At 47.6% G+C, this 19181-nt stretch overlaps 1 protein-coding gene across 3 annotated transcripts in view; it reads left to right on the plus strand.

Moving 5' to 3' along the window:
- Window positions 1-8: 8 nt before the first annotated feature.
- Window positions 9-19181, plus strand: part of usp24 (ubiquitin specific peptidase 24) — a 40939-nt gene continuing 21766 nt past the window's right edge. Inside the window, exons 1-16 of one of the 3 annotated variants that reach the window (XM_023818840.2) lie at window positions 9-653; window positions 6397-6568; window positions 6806-6873; window positions 7070-7213; window positions 8847-8969; window positions 10010-10045; window positions 10318-10383; window positions 14088-14153; window positions 14974-15048; window positions 15409-15567; window positions 15666-15780; window positions 16395-16498; window positions 17277-17384; window positions 17539-17634; window positions 17735-17896; window positions 18588-18683. In XM_023818840.2, the coding sequence (XP_023674608.2) occupies window positions 366-653; window positions 6397-6568; window positions 6806-6873; window positions 7070-7213; window positions 8847-8969; window positions 10010-10045; window positions 10318-10383; window positions 14088-14153; window positions 14974-15048; window positions 15409-15567; window positions 15666-15780; window positions 16395-16498; window positions 17277-17384; window positions 17539-17634; window positions 17735-17896; window positions 18588-18683 (1878 nt within the window). In that variant the 5' untranslated portion in view covers window positions 9-365. Of the gene's footprint in view, window positions 654-681; window positions 846-6396; window positions 6569-6805; window positions 6874-7069; window positions 7214-8846; window positions 8970-10009; window positions 10046-10317; window positions 10384-14087; window positions 14154-14973; window positions 15049-15408; window positions 15568-15665; window positions 15781-16394; window positions 16499-17276; window positions 17385-17538; window positions 17635-17734; window positions 17897-18587; window positions 18684-19181 lie in introns of those variants that run through there. The other 2 variants (XM_023818842.2, XM_023818841.2) reach the window with 2 other exon arrangements.

Genomic DNA, 19181 nt, shown 5'->3' on the forward strand with positions numbered 1-19181 from the left:
TGGGTTAACAATTTATCAGCGTTGTGATGCTGGCGATGAAGAATGAGAGATTCTTTGATGTACCGCCTAATTTAATTTGATTATACCGACATTATATACTAACTGCGTGAATTAACAGTGGCAACACTGACAACGTGTTGGTCTTATCGTGCATGCATGTGATTTCCCCATATTCACCCTTAAAAGGAGGTGGGTCGTAGGCAGCGCGTAGCGAGGGAAGGCAACGCCTGCTCGCTGCCGAAGGGCAGCCTATCGCGACCGGGCGGAGGAGAGGGGCACGGACTGTAAACATGGCGACGTGCTCGGGCAGGAGTGCGCGCTGTAAGCTGCTGCGCTAGCAAGCGAGGCGCCGACGAACGTGAACAATGGAGACCGAGGAGGAGCAGCACATGACCACGCTGCTCTGCATGGGCTTCCCGGACCCCGTCGCCATCCGGAAGGCTCTTCGCTTGGCCAAAAATGACATTAACGAGGCGGTGGCTCTTCTGACGAACGAAAGCCCCGGACTCGGATACGGCTACGAGCCGATGGAGAGTGGCCCTGCCCCGGGGCCCGGATCCGGTGGGGACGGAGAGAGTGGTGGCGGTCGCAGCGGGAGCGGTACGGGAGGATTTGACCCACCTCCCGCTTACCACGACGTGGTGGAGGGCGAAGTAAGACGGAATTGCCAACCGTGTCCATATATTTGGCGCGGGCTGTCATTTTGTGCGGCTTTAATGAGCCGATTTGAATGCATACGGGCGGCGCGGCGCGAGGCGGCACAGCGGGCTGTCACGAGCGCTGAGGGGCGCGAGAGCGCGGAAAAAACCTCAGTCACACCAAACCCAGCACAAGGGCTACAGCGGGTAACCGGTTATCATAACTAGGATAAACTAACCAAAGCGCCCCGCTGCTTTCGTTCACTCTGCGCCCGGCTCAGAACAGATTGTTAGCACGAAGGCTAACCGTCACCGTGCGCCTGTATCCCACCAGACTGGCTTTCGCCATCTCTGTCAGTTGCCCGCTTGCTGCCTGTTTAGTATCACGCTGGATTTTTTTATTTTATTGTTGCCTGTTAGCATTTGAGGTACTAGATGGGTTGTTAGCTTGGTGGATGGAGATGACAAGCTGTTTACTGCGGTCCGCTTATGGCCTTCCCCGCCTGCTATAGCCTCCTTAAAAACTTGAATGAATGATACTTGTAGTAAACCGCCTGCCTGTCTGTCAATTTCTAACGCATTTTATTGATTTGACATTTTAATGTTTAAATGGCCAGTGATGTACTCGTGTTTTTATATAGTTGGACTGTGTCAAAAAGAGTTTTTAATTGGTCGAAGGATCATTTGTAATCTTTCCTTTCTGAGGAATAGTGACCAGGGCTGTAGTCGCAGGCTATGTTAGATATGTAAAACCTCTTTGCGCTTATTGGTTAACAACCCGTCATATTCGTCGTCCTCAGGTGTTCGCCCCCTTTTTTATACATCAAAAAATGAATTTTCTCAGATAAAATTATTTCCTTGATAATGCCACGCCTGTTTTAAACGACGTATCTGCCACATCTAGGAGCATATTGGCCTTTGTGATTCTGTCAGGAAGGTGGGATGGGTTATTTAAAAACTGCCATTTTTTGACGTCTTAATTTTCCATGATCATTTTCTCTATTTCTGACTCCAGTGTTCCCCGAAATTGCATAATTGAGTATAATGGTTATTTGTAACATGTGCTGTGATGTGTGGTTTGAAGCATGCATATGCATTTGTCGTTCCATTGACCTGTGCTGTCCGTCCTACCCTTAATGTGTTCCTGTCCCATGTATACATGATGTCATCCAGGCTCAATGAGCTGTTGGTCTTCCCTTAGATTGCTGCAAAAAAGGGGTTTCACACATGTGTGTTAGTCTGACTCATTGTCTTGCCCTTACAGTTCTGTTTCTGCTCGCCGGAAAGCGGAATGAGGCCCATGACAAAATAAGTTGGTGTTCCTTTGCATCACCAAGACTGGGCTTTTTATGGTTTCTTAGGCAGTTTTAAGCTTTGCTAGGAACCATGTTTATTACTTTAATATATTTTACTGGACATCTGTGCCTTGGAATGGGCACCCTGAAGGTTTACTTCTGCTCAAGACTTGGTTGGTTACCCCTGGCAGTAACATGACATGTAAGTCCCAGGCGTTACTCTTTGAGAGCCCCATCTAATTATAGCACAGTTTGGAGTCATAATGAAACTTACCAGTGCTCACTGGAGGATTGCAATGCACAGTAACAAACAAGCCATGGCACCTCAAGCCTTTTTTGATCGTGAATCCTGATAGTCACACAACTCCTGTGGACATTTTTTGCTAGTAATCTGGGAATGGTGGGAAAATATGATTGCTACCTGGCTAAAAAACTCTTATCCCAGAATGACATTTATAAAGTACGACTGGACACCTTGTTCTTAGAGCTGAACAGATCGGGATGTGCTGAGCTGAACAACATAAAAGAAGAGTTCTTCCTGGACTAGACGTGATGCTCTGGCCATTGGCTGTTTTATCATTCTTTCTCTGGAATCTTGATTTGCTTGATGCCATTGGCAACAAAGAATGTGTCCATGAGTTGTGTTCAGATTAATATTAAAGATGCTTTTGTGCCTTTGACGTCAGCTTTGTTGTGGGATTTAAATAACTGCTTTAAATTTGCCGGCAAAGATGTATAAGTACGAACACTTAAGACAGGTTCTTATTGTGACAGCCAGATGGGGAAAAGACCAAGACACCTGTAGATTAAAATGTGTCCTCTAATGTTTCACACCTAATAAAATTGTGCTTTGTTCTGCTGTGACATGAACAGGGTAAGGGATTAGCTCACCTCCCATTTTGAAGATTTAATTGATATTTGTTCCTCTTAAGTTTTAAACAGTTTTATGTGTTACACAATTTTGTAGCCTACAGCAGACTGTATTTTTTCCTCAGCAGTTGTACCTGCCCTTCTATTATTTTAAGAGGAGCTATAGGGCATAAACAAAATTGTTTATGCCAAGATGGCTTTGACTTGTAGTTTTACATTTGACTCTATATGGCTGCTTATTGCTGACATTAGGGCAGACCTGACTGCTTGGGACCAAGACTGAAGACTTGGAACAGGTAGAGCCTATGTAAGACTTGTTAGCAACTGGAGAAAAAAGGCAACATTTGTATTTCATGAGTTGTAATTCATCAGATTCCGCTCTTGTATTTACAGACCTGCCTTTAGCTTTAGTGTGAGGTCTGTTTAAATACCAGTGGTGTAACCCTGTCCCCCAGTACATGTGGCAATTACTTCAGGTCAAGGCTCTAAAAAATTGTGAGTAAATAAAGGCTTGATTTCAACACTGTTGTTTTCTTGACAGCCTTTTTGCTCCTTGCTACCGATGTCCCAGATCATGACTATCACACTGTTAATATTTTAGTTTGTCACGTTTTGTAATTGTTTTCATTTGGTTTAATGGAAGCCGTGTCCTGTAGCGTTTTTCCCTTTGACTCCCTGAAATGACATGGGCATCTCTAAGATGAACGGTAGCACTCGCTGCATCACAACTTGCAGCTGTTCAGCTGGGCTTCCAAAACTGTGGCGAAAACAAGCAGCCCATTGAAAACAAACTCACGTGTCCCACGCGTTTTGGAGCATGGCCTGTTTCTTTTTTTTTCTTTTTTTTGAATGCGAAATGCACCTCTGCTGAGTAGCCAGATTCACAGCGGGCCTTTGAATGGGACACAACCGGTCGGCACTGAGAGCGCACCCAGAAAATGCCTTTCAGCGGAAACGGCACAACGGGTCACGTGGTCTTCTGTGTGACTTCGAATATAGTCAGCTAAATGGTCAGTTGGAAGACATTAGGCAAATTGAGTGCACTTTTGGGAACAGTGCTGCAAGGAGGACACTTTGAAAGGGAAAGTGTTACGTTGGAATTCTGTGTACAGCAGAATATTTTGATCTTTAAATGTGTGCTTTTACAAAAATATTCAACAGAGTTGTTAACCTGCACATAAACAATGAGCTGTTTCTGAACTATCTGTAGAGAAATTGACGTGTGATTTTCGTTTAGTAATGTCCCATGTATCTGTATAAAACCTTTTCATTGGACAGTTACAGGTTTCTTGAATCTCTCAAACTGGGCTTGTCACCCAATAGTCATGTCTCATCAATGAGAAGAGTCTGTTAATGAACAAAGACCTTTAAAATGTGTCACTTGAGGAAAAAACACAGGTCAGAGGTTCAGGATACATTTTTATTTGTTTTAATGGGTTTATAAGCTTGTTGAGTTAATCGGGAGAAGTACATCTATTAGGAAATGGATAATTCCAGGTCAAGTGTTGAGGTCAAGGGAGAATATCTTACTGGCACTTGTGGGACTGTAGATGTTTAAGGGAGATGTGTGATAAATTTCAGGGGAAATGACCCTGCTTAATACTTGCGTTAGCATGTGTGTAACTGGGTTCTTTCTTTTAGTTATTACTTGCCTTTAGTGATATTTGGTAACACTTGAGTAATATCCCTTAGCCTTCTGCTGCATCATTGACTTGACGTACAATCGAACCAGTATGTGATCGCACCATAATCTTGGCCTTGTGGACAGTTTGCAGCTTTCTGTGTCCTGTGCTTAAGTAGCGTTATTTGTTTTGTACATTATTTACAACAGACCTTAGTCTCGTCAGTGGCCCTTGTTGGTCAGTATAATTGTTTTAACAACTTGGTCTAATCTAGTGTAAGTGGGAAGTTGCAATGATGTATAATCGTAGGCCACCCTCATCTGCTGCTGTTTAAGGTCCAGTGGTATTAGAGTAAATTACTCCCTGGTAACTGACTCAGGAATTCTTATTGCGTCTATTAAACAGTAAATGAAGATGAACAGGCAATACAAAATGTTATTAAAGAGCTAACTACACAAAATGAAAGGGAGTACGGAGAACACACTACCTGCACAGCATCGTAGTTCATAAGAACAGGCCCTGTTTGAGGGGCTTCTTAATTGCTACCTATTTATTCCTAAAATGGGGTGGAGTGCTGGCTCTGAGGCTAGGGATCTGTGCCAGCAATCGAAAGGTTGCTGTTTTAATGGTGGGAATACCTGTGTATTCTTCTCCATTGGGCCCTTGAGCAAGTCCCTTAACCTGCAATTGCTTAGTCTTGGATATGACATTATGCCATATGACGTTAATCTACATCCAGCCCTGCAATTAGGTCCTCCAACTTGCAGGGAAAATTTGGAGGTTGGTGGCAGGATTGGCCCTCCAGTCACTGGACGAAACTCACACTGGTCCATTTAGACTTGTGTGGTGCTGAGGTATCGCCCGCCACATGGCTGCCCTCAGGTTCTTGAGGTGGTTTGTCATGTGGTGGATGCATCTCCTACACCTCCCCTACTCCTAACATGTGCAGCAAAGATTGAAATCCATGATATTAGCTGATCACAGCAGACACGTCCTGAGATAAACTCAATATGGCATCTGGTAACTCTGTTTTATTATCCAGGTCACTACACTACAGACACATTTCTTGTGCATCAGGCACACCTTAGTATATGACGACACATGAGTCTTCAAAATGTCTGTTACCATAACATGGGGGGTTGATTGAGCTCAACTGTCTTGGCTTCCCAGGGGATTGATTGTAATATGGAGGGTGTTTATTCTTGTCTGGCCCCCAAAACAACTCTTCACTGTTTCTAAGGAAACTGTAACAAGTGCACTTTGAATAAACCAACAGCATTAATAAGCTTCTCAAAAATTTGACTGTGAATGTCGTCGTCGTCATTGTCCCATCCTGCCCCCCCCCCCCCCCCCGCCCCGATCTGGATATCAGCACACACTGCGGAGTGATCTTTGGATTTGCATTAACCATCAACTTTTTGAAATGCTGGTTGTGGTCTGTGAGCTTGTCTGACATTGGAGTCCTGGAGCCTGTGTTATGAAGCAGGACTTCTTGCTAGGAACCCAAGTTTAAATGCATTTCATGTTCCTTCACTTAAATTGAGCCCAGACTATCTTAAACCTGACAAGTTATTTGGCTAATCAAGAATTCCTGCTTTGTGATACAGACCTGTTGTTGAGTTGTATTGATTCAGCCAATCAAAAAGCAGAGTAAATTAATAAACAGGGCAGTTTGGAAAGCTTTACTGCTCATGTGGAGTTAAAGAATACCTTGAAAGATCATTGTCAATTGGTCATAACTGTCGAAAAATTTAAATGCTTCTCACTGTAATTGTTGCAATTTACCAGCCTTCTAGTTTATTAATAATGGAAAAGTTCATTCTGCTTGTCGATTTGATGAATGCTTGGGCATGATGCTGCTCTATGGCTCTGTAAGCAGTGTAACTTACTGTGTAACTTAAGTGTAACGACTGTGTAGTCACACTGGACCTCGAGGTTTAACACCCTGGTCGATGGCTGCCGCCCCTTCAGCAAAGAAGTAACGATGAGAATGGCAACTGCTCGGACGGGAACATGGAGTTTCCCACCACCAACCTATACGAGCTGGAGGGCCGCGTCTTCACCGACCACTGGTCCATCCCCTATAAGCGAGAGGAGTCACTGGGCAAGTGCCTCATCGCTTCCACGTGCCTGGCCAGACTCGGTAAGTCAGAGGCTAGGAAAGACGTACTGCTATGTATAGATATGACTTACGTTTAGTTTTTAGTCTTTTTCATAGTGCCTTGCCAGTGACATGGTATGCCAGGGTATCACTGAACTTTATATGTGTGTATTATAATAACGTGGGTCACTTTGTTATAGCGCACAGCAGTTTGTGTGAGTTGGAGCGCTTACAGTGGAGATGCGGTAATTCACCTTTTCGTTTCCCCTCTTTGTCCAGGTCTTGCTGATGCCGATGAGAATTGCAAGAGATTCATGGACAGGTGCATGCCAGAGGCCTTCAAAAAGGTACGAATGGCTGCCGGCCGGGGCAGCCTGGCTTTGCAAAGGTGCGCAGAGGAGCACACAGGCAGTTCTGGGCTTGCAGACCGAGAGATCACAGGGTCCGGGACATATTCAGCTACAGGAAAGTGGAGGCGGAATGAAGTTGGTAAACCCTCTGTTTGTCTGGGTAAAGAATAACTGATGGCATCTCTTCTGTCAGCTGCTGACGTCTAGCGCTGTGCACAAGTGGGGCACAGAGATTCACGAGGGCATCTACAACATGCTCATGCTGCTGGTGGACCTGGTGGCGGAGCGGGTCAGGCAGGAACCCGTCCCCGTGGGGCTGATGAGCGTCCTGACCATGGTAGGTCTTGGCAGGGCCTTGGCTGCCTGCTGCTGGTGCAAACTGATGCACGTCCTCAGTAAATACCTGCTTGTTTAGACGCCTGTTTTTCAGCACTGAATTGTTTCTTTTATGACTGTAGACCTGCATTTTCTCAGTAAATACCAGCCTCTATGAATAGAGACTTGAATGCCTGTATGAATAGAGCAAGATTATTATTGTTATGAAATACTGAAACTGAAACAATTACAAAAGCATTTTATTAATTTAAATCAAAACTAAAAGTGCCAGACACACAAAGTGAACAAATTACGAACTACAGTACTAACGAAAATGAGTTCAAATGAAAATTTGTGATTTCCATTTTTTAATTGTAGATGTCAGCAGTGGAATTTGGGTTGTGCAGCTTGAGGGAAAGAGCACAACTAATTTAAAGTTGCACCAAAGTTGCTATAACAAGTATGTTTAAATGGAGGTTGAGGAATTTGACATCATGAAAAAGAAATGGGACCAAAATAGGAGATTAATGTTCAAAGTAGATTTTATTTATTAAAATGAAATGAACCAAGCAACAATGTTTCCTCACTTTTCCCCTCCATCAGATTCCCAGTGAGATGCTAACTGACTCTTTTGATCTTAGCTGTGAATTCTGGGATTCTGTGTAACGTCACAACTGAAGCTCTCACATCGTTTACAACCAAGAAGAAATATTATAGGTCCCTGTTAAAAAGCTTTGCTCATACTGATCTCCCGTTTGGGAATGAAAATCGGCACAATCAAAGAAATAATAGCATGTTACGTCTTTAACACTAACACATGTCTAAAGGAACTCTGGCCAATTCAGTCACTCGGACTTAAAAAGAGGGAGAATGCCCTGCTTCAGCTGTATATTGAATATTGGATGTCAAGCAAGTTGTGAGAATTGCCGCCGTTATACTCTTCTGTAACATCATTGAACCAAAGTTCAAAATTGGCCAGTGATAGTTAAGTCTGTTCCTTGAAGAAATGGACACATGTTTTTATGGTTGTTCTCTAGGACTTACAATGTTTTAAAGCTATGCCGTGATTTATAATACATTATGGCTGTGTGTTTTCATTCAAGGGTTTCTTCTTAAAAATTTAAACTAAATTATGAATCTCTGTAAAAATACAAACGAAAATACAAATGATCAAAAATTTGTATTAAAATAAATTTAAAAACTGGAGCTAAAATTACCTGAATAGAGACCTGCATTTCAGCAGTAAAGTCCTGCATGTATAAATAGACAGGTATTTCTCCATGACCTGCTTGTATGGAGACAGGTGTTTCAGAAATAAATATCTACATGTATGACTAAACTTGCAATTGCCCAAAAACCCCCTGCCTGTATGAATAGAGACTTGTGTTTCCTAGGTAAATAATGGCTTGTGGTAAAATAGGTTAGGGTGATGTTGTTTGGCTAAGTGTCTCATCCAATTGCTGTAATAATCATAATCATATGAAAAATGACTAATGCCAAAGGTGCGCTACCTGTGTCAACTGATAGTGGATCTGTTGACTGAGATATCTGATATTTTATATGTAAGGAAAATGCTAATGCTATTTGATTCCTCCCAAGGTTTTGTTGCTTACTCGGCAGTAAAGCGCTTGACTGTGGTTTTCCTTTTCATGTAGGCCTTTAACCCAGACAATGAGTACCACTTCAAGAACCGTATGAAATCTTGTCAGAGGAACTGGCTTGAGGTGTTCGGTGAGGACAACATGTTTGCCGTCTCCCCCACATCCAGCTACCAGAAGGTAAGAATGACTGACTCATTTCATCCATTCCTTCTCACCTCTTGGGGCAGGAATAAATTTGACTTATTTTGCATTCACATTTACCATTAAAAAGGCAGCTCTTTGAAAACATTGAGAGAGCAGTTGTTCATGAAATTTGCTGAAAGGATTATTAAACCAGCTGTGGAGGTGGACAATCCCACTGCGGAGTCTGGTGCTGCAAGAATAGATTTGTTTAGCAAGGCTAGATGTGTCTGAATTAAAACTTGCCGCAGCTAGTTCAAAAATCAAACCTCCAGCCGCAGGCTCTTTGGCTGGCTGGCTGAAATGATGCAGAGTATTTGAGAAAATTGGGAACCTGTACATTTCAAAGTCTGCTTGTTAATACTTCATTTTGGAGGGGAGGGTGACTGTCTGGCCTGTCGGTAATACATTGCGGGTACAATAAAATCTCATTATAGCGGACTCACTTATAACGGAATATTGTCTATAACGGACGAGGTCCACTGGTCCCGGCCGTGCGCCTTTAAGAGCATGCAGAAAAAGCATCGGATATAGCGGACTCTCATATATCGGAACTTCGCTTATAACAGACAAACGATTTGGTTTAGTTGTAGTTTTGTTCGGCTATAACGGAAATGCAGGCTCCGCCTACAAGGCGCGTGGCGTGCCGGTGATATCCAGCGCAGATACGTAGTCGGGATTATTAATAGTCACGCATCTGCTCAGGTAAAGTTGGATTACTACATGTACAATATAATAATCAACATCACAAGTGTGTCTGCTGGGGTGTGGCATGAGTAAATGGTGTCCTGTAGTTGTGTTCTGGGCATACAGCAACTCTGGATATAACGGACTGTTTTGTCAGGTCCCTTGAAGTCCGTTATAACGGATTTTTACTGTGTTCATGTAAATTCTTATACCTGGTGTAATATGCGCTGGTTTACCATGCTTTCGGATTTAGTACTGGCCTTCATGGACTGAGCTGTGTCTGTGACATGCTGCTGAATTATCATTGAGCCGTCGGAATAAAATAAAGGTCCTTTGTCTGTTCTCCTCAGGAGCCGCATGGCTGGCTAGTGGATCTGGTCAACCGAGTAAGTGCTTACTCATTATAAAGTCTCCTCCTTAGCTTAGGCCCAAGTGCCACGGTGGATTATCGTGAGTAATGTTACACCTGTGAAGTAGAATGAAATATCCACAATGTTCTTTGCCATTATTAGCTTCTTAACGAGGCTCCAGTCGACAGTGTTTGCAGAGACGCTGGCTAATGCCTTATTAAATAGCTCTTTCTACCCCTGGGAAAGCCGTCTGTTAATCTGTGACACGTGCTTCAGCGATTCCTTAAGTGGTTTCCTTTGCATCCTAGTTTGGAGAGATGGGAGGGTTCACTGCAATCCAAGGCAGACTGAATGCTGAAGAGATCGAAATCGGGGTAAGTGGGGGTCTGTGTGTGTGGGTCATGTATGTATTACATTGTGGGGAAACCTGTTATTTTGACCTTGGGGACATTTTTCCAGTCTTGTATTTTCTTTGGTTATTTATGGTTAAGCTTAGGGCTGGTTAGGGGTTAATGGTGTCATAGTTGTGATTAGGGTTATGGAAATGAATGGAGAGTCCCTATTCTGTGTGTTGGTGTGTATTCGTTAGAGTGGGGGGGGTTTTTAATTTTCTGGCGCACGGACAGTGGTGACTCCCCAGTAGCACTGTGAACCAGTTAAAGCTGCCGCATGCCGGAGGATGTGAGAGACGGCAGCAACGTCTGCCATCACGGTTATGGGCTGATGCGGGAGCACAGCGCTCTACTGGAAATACTCTATGTAAATTAGCCGGTAACGGGAAACGGACCCAGTGCCTTTGTGTGCATGGTGCTCTGCTATACAGATGTCGCCGAAAATCAAATAAGTGCTGATTCACTCTGTGCTGCGTGCCTTCAGCTGAAACTCATGCCTGCAGCTATTGTATCTCTGAGGACTGTAGTGTTATATTGAGGAACGTTTTGCTTGATGTTGATTAGTTTAGTTTTACAGAGAAATGTGCCTGATTTTTAATCTGTTTACTGCCCTGACTCACAAATGTTTTAAATCTTAATTCATTTGGTTTGGCAGCAATATCCCTGTAGAGTTAGACAGACGAGTGTAACCATCTTCCTCCAGTTACATACATTTTACATCCTGTGTTCTGTAAAAACGTCCCTCCCTCGTCCTTTTTTTTTTTTTTTTATTGCTGCAGCTCTTACTCTGTGATGCACGTTAAGGCCTCTGTACAGGAAGATGGGTTCAAAACTCATCGAAAGAAACACACTGCAGTTAATGAGGCCGTAAGTGGGTGGATTTGCCTTTGCAGATCTGAGCGGGTGTCTTGAGGCGCTCTTAGTCTGAGTCATCTTCCGAGTCGCGCGGCCTACTCAGGTGACATTCTTCATGGGGGCTGGAGGCGCTTTGGTGGGGGGGAGACTCGTCCTGAAATTTTGTCTGCTGATTATAACCCTGCGATCTGTAGTGCTGGGATGTGTTCCTGGTGACTCCTGTGCCGTCTTCGGCAATTAAGCATCACTAGTAAGCTGCAGTGAATGAGATGATGCCTGTGAAACCACTGCCAGTTCTCCAGTGCGGCGCATTGATTGGTAGCACGGCACATAGCCATAAATGATGGATGGAGAAGGTGTCATCTTAAAGGGTACATGCACTAAATGTCCGTGTGTCTGGCCTGTCCGTGTGTCTGGCCTGTCCGTGTGTCTGGCCTGGCTGTCAGGCTGTCTGTCTGGCCTGTCAGTGTGTAGGCCTGGCTGTCAGGCTGTCTGTCTGGCCTGTCAGTGTGTAGGCCTGGCTGTCAGGCTGTCTGTCTGGCCTGTCAGTGTGTAGGCCTGGCTGTCAGGCTGTCTGTCTGGCCTGTCAGTGTGTAGGCCTGGCTGTCTGGCCTGTCGGTGTGTCTGCCGGCCTGCCTGGCTGTCTGTCTGGCCTGTCGTTGTGTCTGCCGGCCTGCCAGGCTGTCTGTCTGGCCTGTCGGTGTGTCTGCCGGCCTGCCTGCCTGGCTGTCTGGCCTGTCGGTGTGTCTGCCGGCCTGCCTGGCTGTCTGGCCTGTCGGTGTGTCTGCCGGCCTGCCTGGCTGTCTGTCTGGCCTGTCGGTGTGTCTGCCGGCCTGCCTGGCTGTCTGGCTGTCTGTCTGGCCTGTCAGTGTGTCTGCCGGCCTGCCTGGCTGTCTGTCTGGCCTGTCGGTGTGTCTGCCGGCCTGCCTGGCTGTCTGTCTGGCCTGTCGGTGTGTCTGCCGGCCTGCCTGGCTGTCTGTCTGGCCTGCCTGGCTGTCTGTCTGGCCTGTCGGTGTGTCTGCCGGCCTGCCTGGCTGTCTGTCTGGCCTGTCGGTGTGTCTGCCGGCCTGCCTGGCTGTCTGTCTGGCCTGTCGGTGTGTCTGCCGGCCTGCCTGGCTGTCTGTCTGGCCTGTCGGTGTGTCTGCCGGCCTGCCTGGCTGTCTGTCTGGCCTGTCGGTGTGTCTGCCGGCCTGCCTGGCTGTCTGTCTGGCCTGTCGGTGTGTCTGCCGGCCTGCCTGGCTGTCTGTCTGGCCTGTCGGTGTGTCTGCCGGCCTGCCTGGCTGTCTGTCTGGCCTGTCGGTGTGTCTGCCGGCCTGCCTGGCTGTCTGGCTGTTTGTCTGGCCTGTCGGTGTGTCTGCCGGCCTGCCTGGCTGTCTGTCTGGCCTGTCGGTGTGTCTGCCGGCCTGCCTGGCTGTCTGTCTGGCCTGTCGGTGTGTCTGCCGGCCTGCCTGGCTGTCTGTCTGGCCTGTCTGTGTGTCTGCCGGCCTGCCTGGCTGTCTGGCTGTTTGTCTGGCCTGTCGGTGTGCCTGCCGGCCTGCCTGGCTGTCTGTCTGGCCTGTCGGTGTGTCTGCCGGCCTGCCTGGCTGTCTGGCTGTTTGTCTGGCCTGTCGGTGTGTCTGCCGGCCTGCCTGGCTGTCTGTCTGGCCTGTCGGTGTGTCTGCCGGCCTGCCTGGCTGTCTGTCTGGCCTGTCGGTGTGTCTGCCGGCCTGCCTGGCTGTCTGTCTGGCCTGTCGGTGTGTCTGCCGGCCTGCCTGGCTGTCTGTCTGGCCTGTCTGTGTGTCTGCCGGCCTGCCTGGCTGTCTGTCTGGCCTGTCTGTGTGTCTGCCGGCCTGCCTGGCTGTCTGTCTGGCCTGTCGGTGTGTCTGCCGGCCTGCCTGGCTGTCTGTCTGGCCTGTCTGTGTGTCTGCCGGCCTGCCTGGCTGTCTGTCTGGCCTGTCTGTGTGTCTGCCGGCCTGCCTGGCTGTCTGTCTGGCCTGTCTGTGTGTCTGCCGGCCTGCCTGGCTGTCTGTCTGGCCTGTCGGTGTGTCTGCCGGCCTGCCTGGCTGTCTGGCTGTTTGTCTGGCCTGTCGGTGTGTCTGCCGGCCTGCCTGGCTGTCTGTCTGGCCTGTCGGTGTGTCTGCCGGCCTGCCTGGCTGTCTGTCTGGCCTGTCGGTGTGTCTGCCGGCCTGCCTGGCTGTCTGTCTGGCCTGTCGGTGTGTCTGCCGGCCTGCCTGGCTGTCTGTCTGGCCTGTCTGTGTGTCTGCCGGCCTGCCTGGCTGTCTGTCTGGCCTGTCGGTGTGTCTGCCGGCCTGCCTGGCTGTCTGGCTGTTTGTCTGGCCTGTCGGTGTGTCTGCCGGCCTGCCTGGCTGTCTGTCTGGCCTGTCGGTGTGTCTGCCGGCCTGCCTGGCTGTCTGTCTGGCCTGTCTGTGTGTCTGCCGGCCTGCCTGGCTGTCTGTCTGGCCTGTCGGTGTGTCTGCCGGCCTGCCTGGCTGTCTGGCTGTTTGTCTGGCCTGTCGGTGTGTCTGCCGGCCTGCCTGGCTGTCTGTCTGGCCTGTCGGTGTGTCTGCCGGCCTGCCTGGCTGTCTGTCTGGCCTGTCGGTGTGTCTGCCGGCCTGCCTGGCTGTCTGTCTGGCCTGTCGGTGTGTCTGCCGGCCTGCCTGGCTGTCTGTCTGGCCTGTCGGTGTGTCTGCCGGTTCAAATCCTATGGTTGGAGTCAACTTCCACAGCTGTATGTTGCTTTGGATAAAGGTATCTGCTACGTTTAAAAGTCTGTGACCTGGTATTGCGTACATGCGTGTTGGGGTGCCGGCTGGACGCTGTCCTGGTGAATCAATGCCTCACTCTTCTTGTAGGACGTGTCTGCCCTGGTCCAGCCCCTGGGCGTCTGTGCCGAGTACCTGAACTCCAGCCTGGTGCAGGTGCGACCTCATGCTTCCCAACTCCAGACGTAAACGTCGTTTGCGTTTTCCTGATACTTCCTCAGTTCGGGCAATTTATAATCACAATTAATGTCGTCTAGCACTGTTTGTGGTAACAGATTCTGACATGCTTTTAAAAGGGCAGTGATGTATAGTTGTATTCAGTCAAGGATCATTTATAAGTTACAGTACTGTGCAAAAGTCTTAGGCAATCCAAAGAAATGTTAAAAGCTGTTTACCTGGGTAGCAAGTGTACTTTGGCTTAGAACAAAAAAACACAATTTAACATTAGAACATGTGCAAATTAAGAGTAACACAATAAAAACTAGTAATTTCTTCTGTTTTCTAGAAAGTTACTGATATCTAGTTGGATGGCTAGATGAACACCGCTTCAGTTCCCAAACCTCTCCTCAGGGGCACCTCAGCCGTTCCATGATTTTGTTCAATTTCACCAACGACGCAATTAAATAATTAAATAAATTGGTTTAAAAAGTCAGTGACAGGTTGACCAGCTGTATGAGATGTGCTAGTGGCCAAGTCAAAAAATACATGGCTGCACTGGACGGTCGCTGCAAATACTGGGATGATTTTAGCAGAGGTTCTGAAATGGCTAAGCTGACACCCTTTGACAGGAATAATATCATAGTTTTACACCAACATGAGGATAATTTAAACATCATTTTCTTTGCCTGCCTAAGACTTTTGCACAGTACTGTATGTAATTATTCATTTGATTTGTACTGCTGTATACTAGTGGCTTTGACGTGTAATGGGTGCCGGGTTCCTTTTCATGGCATCTGACTGTGGGATTCTTCCCCAGCCCATGCTGGATCCTGTCATCCACAAGATGATCACCTACGTGCAGAACCTGGAGGAGAAGGATCTGAAAGACAAGGTAGAAATGGGGCTCACAGACACACACAGACATGCCAGTTTAATGCTGCAAAGCTGCTAGTGCCCCTTAAGTTGGGGGCGTCATGCCAGGACATGAGTCATCAGGGCTTTTTACTTGCTTCCTACTGATCGGTGGTGTCTCCATTCAAAGCCATATGATGGGTTACCACTGAATGTCGTTTGGATCCTAATCCAGGACAGAAGCCCTTTCTCTTCCCCGTTGAGTGTAGGATGTAAACTTTTAAAATGCATTCAGTGTTTGTTCAGCTCACGAGGTTGTCTGGCCGCCGGGGGGCGTGTCTCCCGATTGCGGTACCGGTTGCCGTAGTGACCGTTCTGACTCCTCCCCCTTCCCGCACAGCGCCTGGCGAGTATCCCGGAGCTGCTGTCGGCCATCAAGCTGCTGTGCATGCGCTTCCAGCGGGACCTGGTGACGGCCGTGGACGACCTGCGGCTGGACATCCTGCTGCGCATGCTGAAGACGCCTCACTTCAGCGCCAAGATGAACTCGCTGAAGGAGGTGGGCATCTGCTGAAGCACCCCCCCCCCCCCCCCATCCGGTCCCTTTGTGGCGTACACACACACAAAAACAAAGTAAAACCTCCGTCTTGGCCATAGGTGACGAAGCTGATCGAGGAAAGCACTGTGTCCAAGACTGTGAAAAACGCCATCGACTCAGACCGCCTGCTGGACTGGCTGGTGGAGAACTCTGTGCTGTCGATAGCTCTGGAAGGTACCCCCTCCCCTGACTCCACCCACATGCGCGTCGTCATTTGAAGTTAAAGGCAGTGAATACGTATTGTGACAGCCTGCCTGCAGTCTGTTCCATTCCTCTAGTTTACTGTGTTTGGTTTTAATTCAAACCCTCCTCGTCTGTAATACAGGGCCGAAGCATTTATCTACCCATGACATGCCCCCCCCCCAGAGATGTACCTTTGATGCAGCCGCTGCTCGATCAATGTTCTCGTTTATATTTAATGTTTCACATATTTACTGAGGCTGCTTTTCTGTTCTGTAAGCAGAGCGTTCAGCCTGCCAAGAGGTTTCCTGTTTCATAGCCTCTTCCTGGTGGAATAACCATATTTCTGCCAGGATGTAAACGGCTTAATGTGCATGCTTTTGGAAATAATTGCATTCTTGGTGTAGGTTACTTGTTGCGTTTTGTTGATTATTCAGCTTTTGTTCAGCATTCATTCTTACCCTAACATTATCTATATCCAGAGGCTTATCTCGGTAATGTGTTCATGCATGCTGAATTTGCTGTGAAGTTTGTTTGCATTGGATAATGCGCCTTCTCTCGCCCACTGTGCCATTCATTTCTTTTTCATTATCCTCCCTCCCTCGCAGGGAACATAGACCAGGCGCAGTACTGCGATCGCATAAAGGGAATCATTGAACTCCTGGGAAGCAAGCTCTCCCTGGACGAGCTATCCAAAATCTGGAGGATACAGGTCTGCGCTCTCCCTCGAACCTGTGACCTGCCCGTTCACGCCAGGCCACGGCTCCCGCTCATCCTCCACGTGATTATTCTGCATGGGTGGGGGCTGCCATGCACAAAATGGCAGGCGCCCCTGCAGCATCTATGAATAAAATATCGCTTGACTTCCCGCTGTGACGGGCTCGCCGACTCATGTTACCGTGCTGTTGGCATGCGCCTCTTCAGAGCCTTTAGCGAGGAGAGTTTAAAGGCATATCCACATAGGCATGCATCTGCGTCTTTCCAGAGACGTGCCGATCCGTCTTGCCGGAGTGTGAGCTATTCTGGCATTCCCATAATGCAAGCGGTGTGACGGCTGTACCCAGGCAGTCTGTGCTATGCACTGAGGGGTCTTCGCTCTCCTTGGGAAGCTGTGAACTACTCTCATTCCCGATGTCCTCAGATACTGTACGCAACTCGCTTCTTCAAGCCCGAGTCTGTTTCTCATCCTCAGAATAGGGCGGCAGGTAGCGCGTGGGTTAAGTGCACAGACCTCTCACTCTCAGGGTGGGCCCTACTGTAGAACCTTGAGCAGTGACCCGAATCCCTCTGCTCTGTAAATGGATAAAATCGTAAGTGGCTTTGCAGTAAAACACCCATTAATTTAAAGTAAATGGGAGTAATGGAAGGTTGTCCTGAGTATTTCTTCTTTAGCAGCTTAAGCTTGATTCAGCGAGCGCTGTTCACGGTGACTCTCTCGCATGCCAGTTCGCCTCATGCCTGTGCTTAGACTCACTTCCTGTTTGGTGCAGGCCGGCCAGTCTTCCACAGTGATTGAGAACATCCATACCATAATCGCGGCTGCAGCGGTGAAGTTTAACTCCGATCAGCTTAACCACCTCTTTGTCCTTATTCAGAAGGTAAGTGCATCTGTACGGTCCCCTGATGAGTCTTTGGGGTGGTATTACTAGGTACTTCATGAGCAGCAAACGTGCCTTTGAGTCCGTCATTCCGGTTTTGGTCATGAATCCCGATATGCGGGTCAGGAACTAAGATGACGCTTTATTTTTCTAGAGCTGGGAGGTGGAGAGTGACCGGGTTCGACAGAAACTCCTCAGTCTAATCGGCCGGATTGGCCGGGAAGCTCGCTCAGAGGGCACGACGGGCAAAGTGCGTGTCTTCGGTTTTTGGGAGACCCTCAGACGACACTGTGATTGGATGACTGGGTGTCATGTGCACAGCGGTATAACAACAGTGTGTCCCTGCCCAGGTGTTGGAGGTGCTGTGGGACCTGGCTCACCTCCCCACCCTGCCCACAGGCCTGGTGCAGCAGGCCCTGGATGAGCATCTTGCCATCCTGAGCGACGCCTACGCGGTCAAGGAGGCTGTGAAGAGGAGCTACATCATCAAGTGCATCGAGGACGTCAAGAAGGTAGGCAGGGGCACATCGGGTATCTCGGGGTCCTGAAGTGGGCCTCGTGTCACTGAATGCAGGATTCCCTCTAGATACCACAGCAGAAATTCCCCACTCAAACAATGTGCTCTTGGCCTTTTCAGTATGATGCCAACCTGAGCAGTGATACTTGAGGAAGGGAAATTTAGAATAAGGAAAGCAGTTTTGGTGTCATCTAATGCTAATGATTGTACATTTCTTTAAAATAGTCAAATGCACATGGACATTATTCTTTCACATGTTTGTTCTTTCCTCCTCCTTTCTGTTAGCATCACGGATAACTTTCACAATGCGCTAGCAGGGTAGAATTGTAGTGGGATCAGTGTAAATGAATTGCCAAGACTATACAGTGTATCTGCTCCCTGTGTGCTGGTTTTATACAGGAGTGCCCCCTACAGGTTGTCACCCTTCATTGAAAGCATGTATACCATATAGACAGTCTAAGGCTGTCTGCAGGCTCCATTCTAACCTTACTACACCTCACTCCACCTTTGAGGCCAGCTTGCTTTTTCTGGCATCCTGTAGTTGGTCAGATTTTTCCGGAAGCTCTGCAGTGCGCTAATTCCCCATGCCTCTTGTCGGCATTTGCGCAAACTGCTGGGTAAACCCCCGGTTGTCTTCACCGGTCTGTTCCCTGAGGAAGCGACTGAAAAATAGTTTATTTTTTTAGATACAATTACAAGAGGAAACAAAATCTTCCAGTGAGTCTCAAATCTCTTTTCGCACTGGTTCCTGGGGCAAGAAGAAGCCAGGCTCTGTGTTCAAAGTAAGAAACTCCACTGGGTTGCTGTCAATCAGTAGCTTTGACCAATCAGCACTCCCCATCCAGCGCCGCCTCCACCACGGTGTCACTTGATTGTGCAGTGGGCATATGATTAGGATGACAGAGTTGCCTTCTAATTGACCTTTTCCTCCTTGTCCCTTTAAATGTCATATCCCTGGGATTTGATGTGTGATCTCTTGTCTTAATTCGCTTTAGAACATTGTTGTTTCTATCTGAGCTTTTTAATAAGTAGTGATCTTTAAGAATATGCTCAACTCAATTTACTAATGACCAAGTGCAGTGGTACATGTCACTATTGTCCTCAAAGAAGGGCACGTCCATCTTATTGGGTGTAATTTTATGACAGATGTATTTATTTGAATGGCTTGTCTAGGTATCCAAAGCAAGCATTTCTTTGAGTTCAGATATGTGCACTTTTCAGTGAATCATCCAGATCCGCAACATATTATGGTCAAAGTTTAATTTGGCACACCTTAGACT

Source organism: Paramormyrops kingsleyae, chromosome 21 (assembly GCF_048594095.1).
Source record: "Paramormyrops kingsleyae isolate MSU_618 chromosome 21, PKINGS_0.4, whole genome shotgun sequence".
Taxonomy (NCBI): Eukaryota; Metazoa; Chordata; class Actinopteri; order Osteoglossiformes; family Mormyridae; genus Paramormyrops; species Paramormyrops kingsleyae.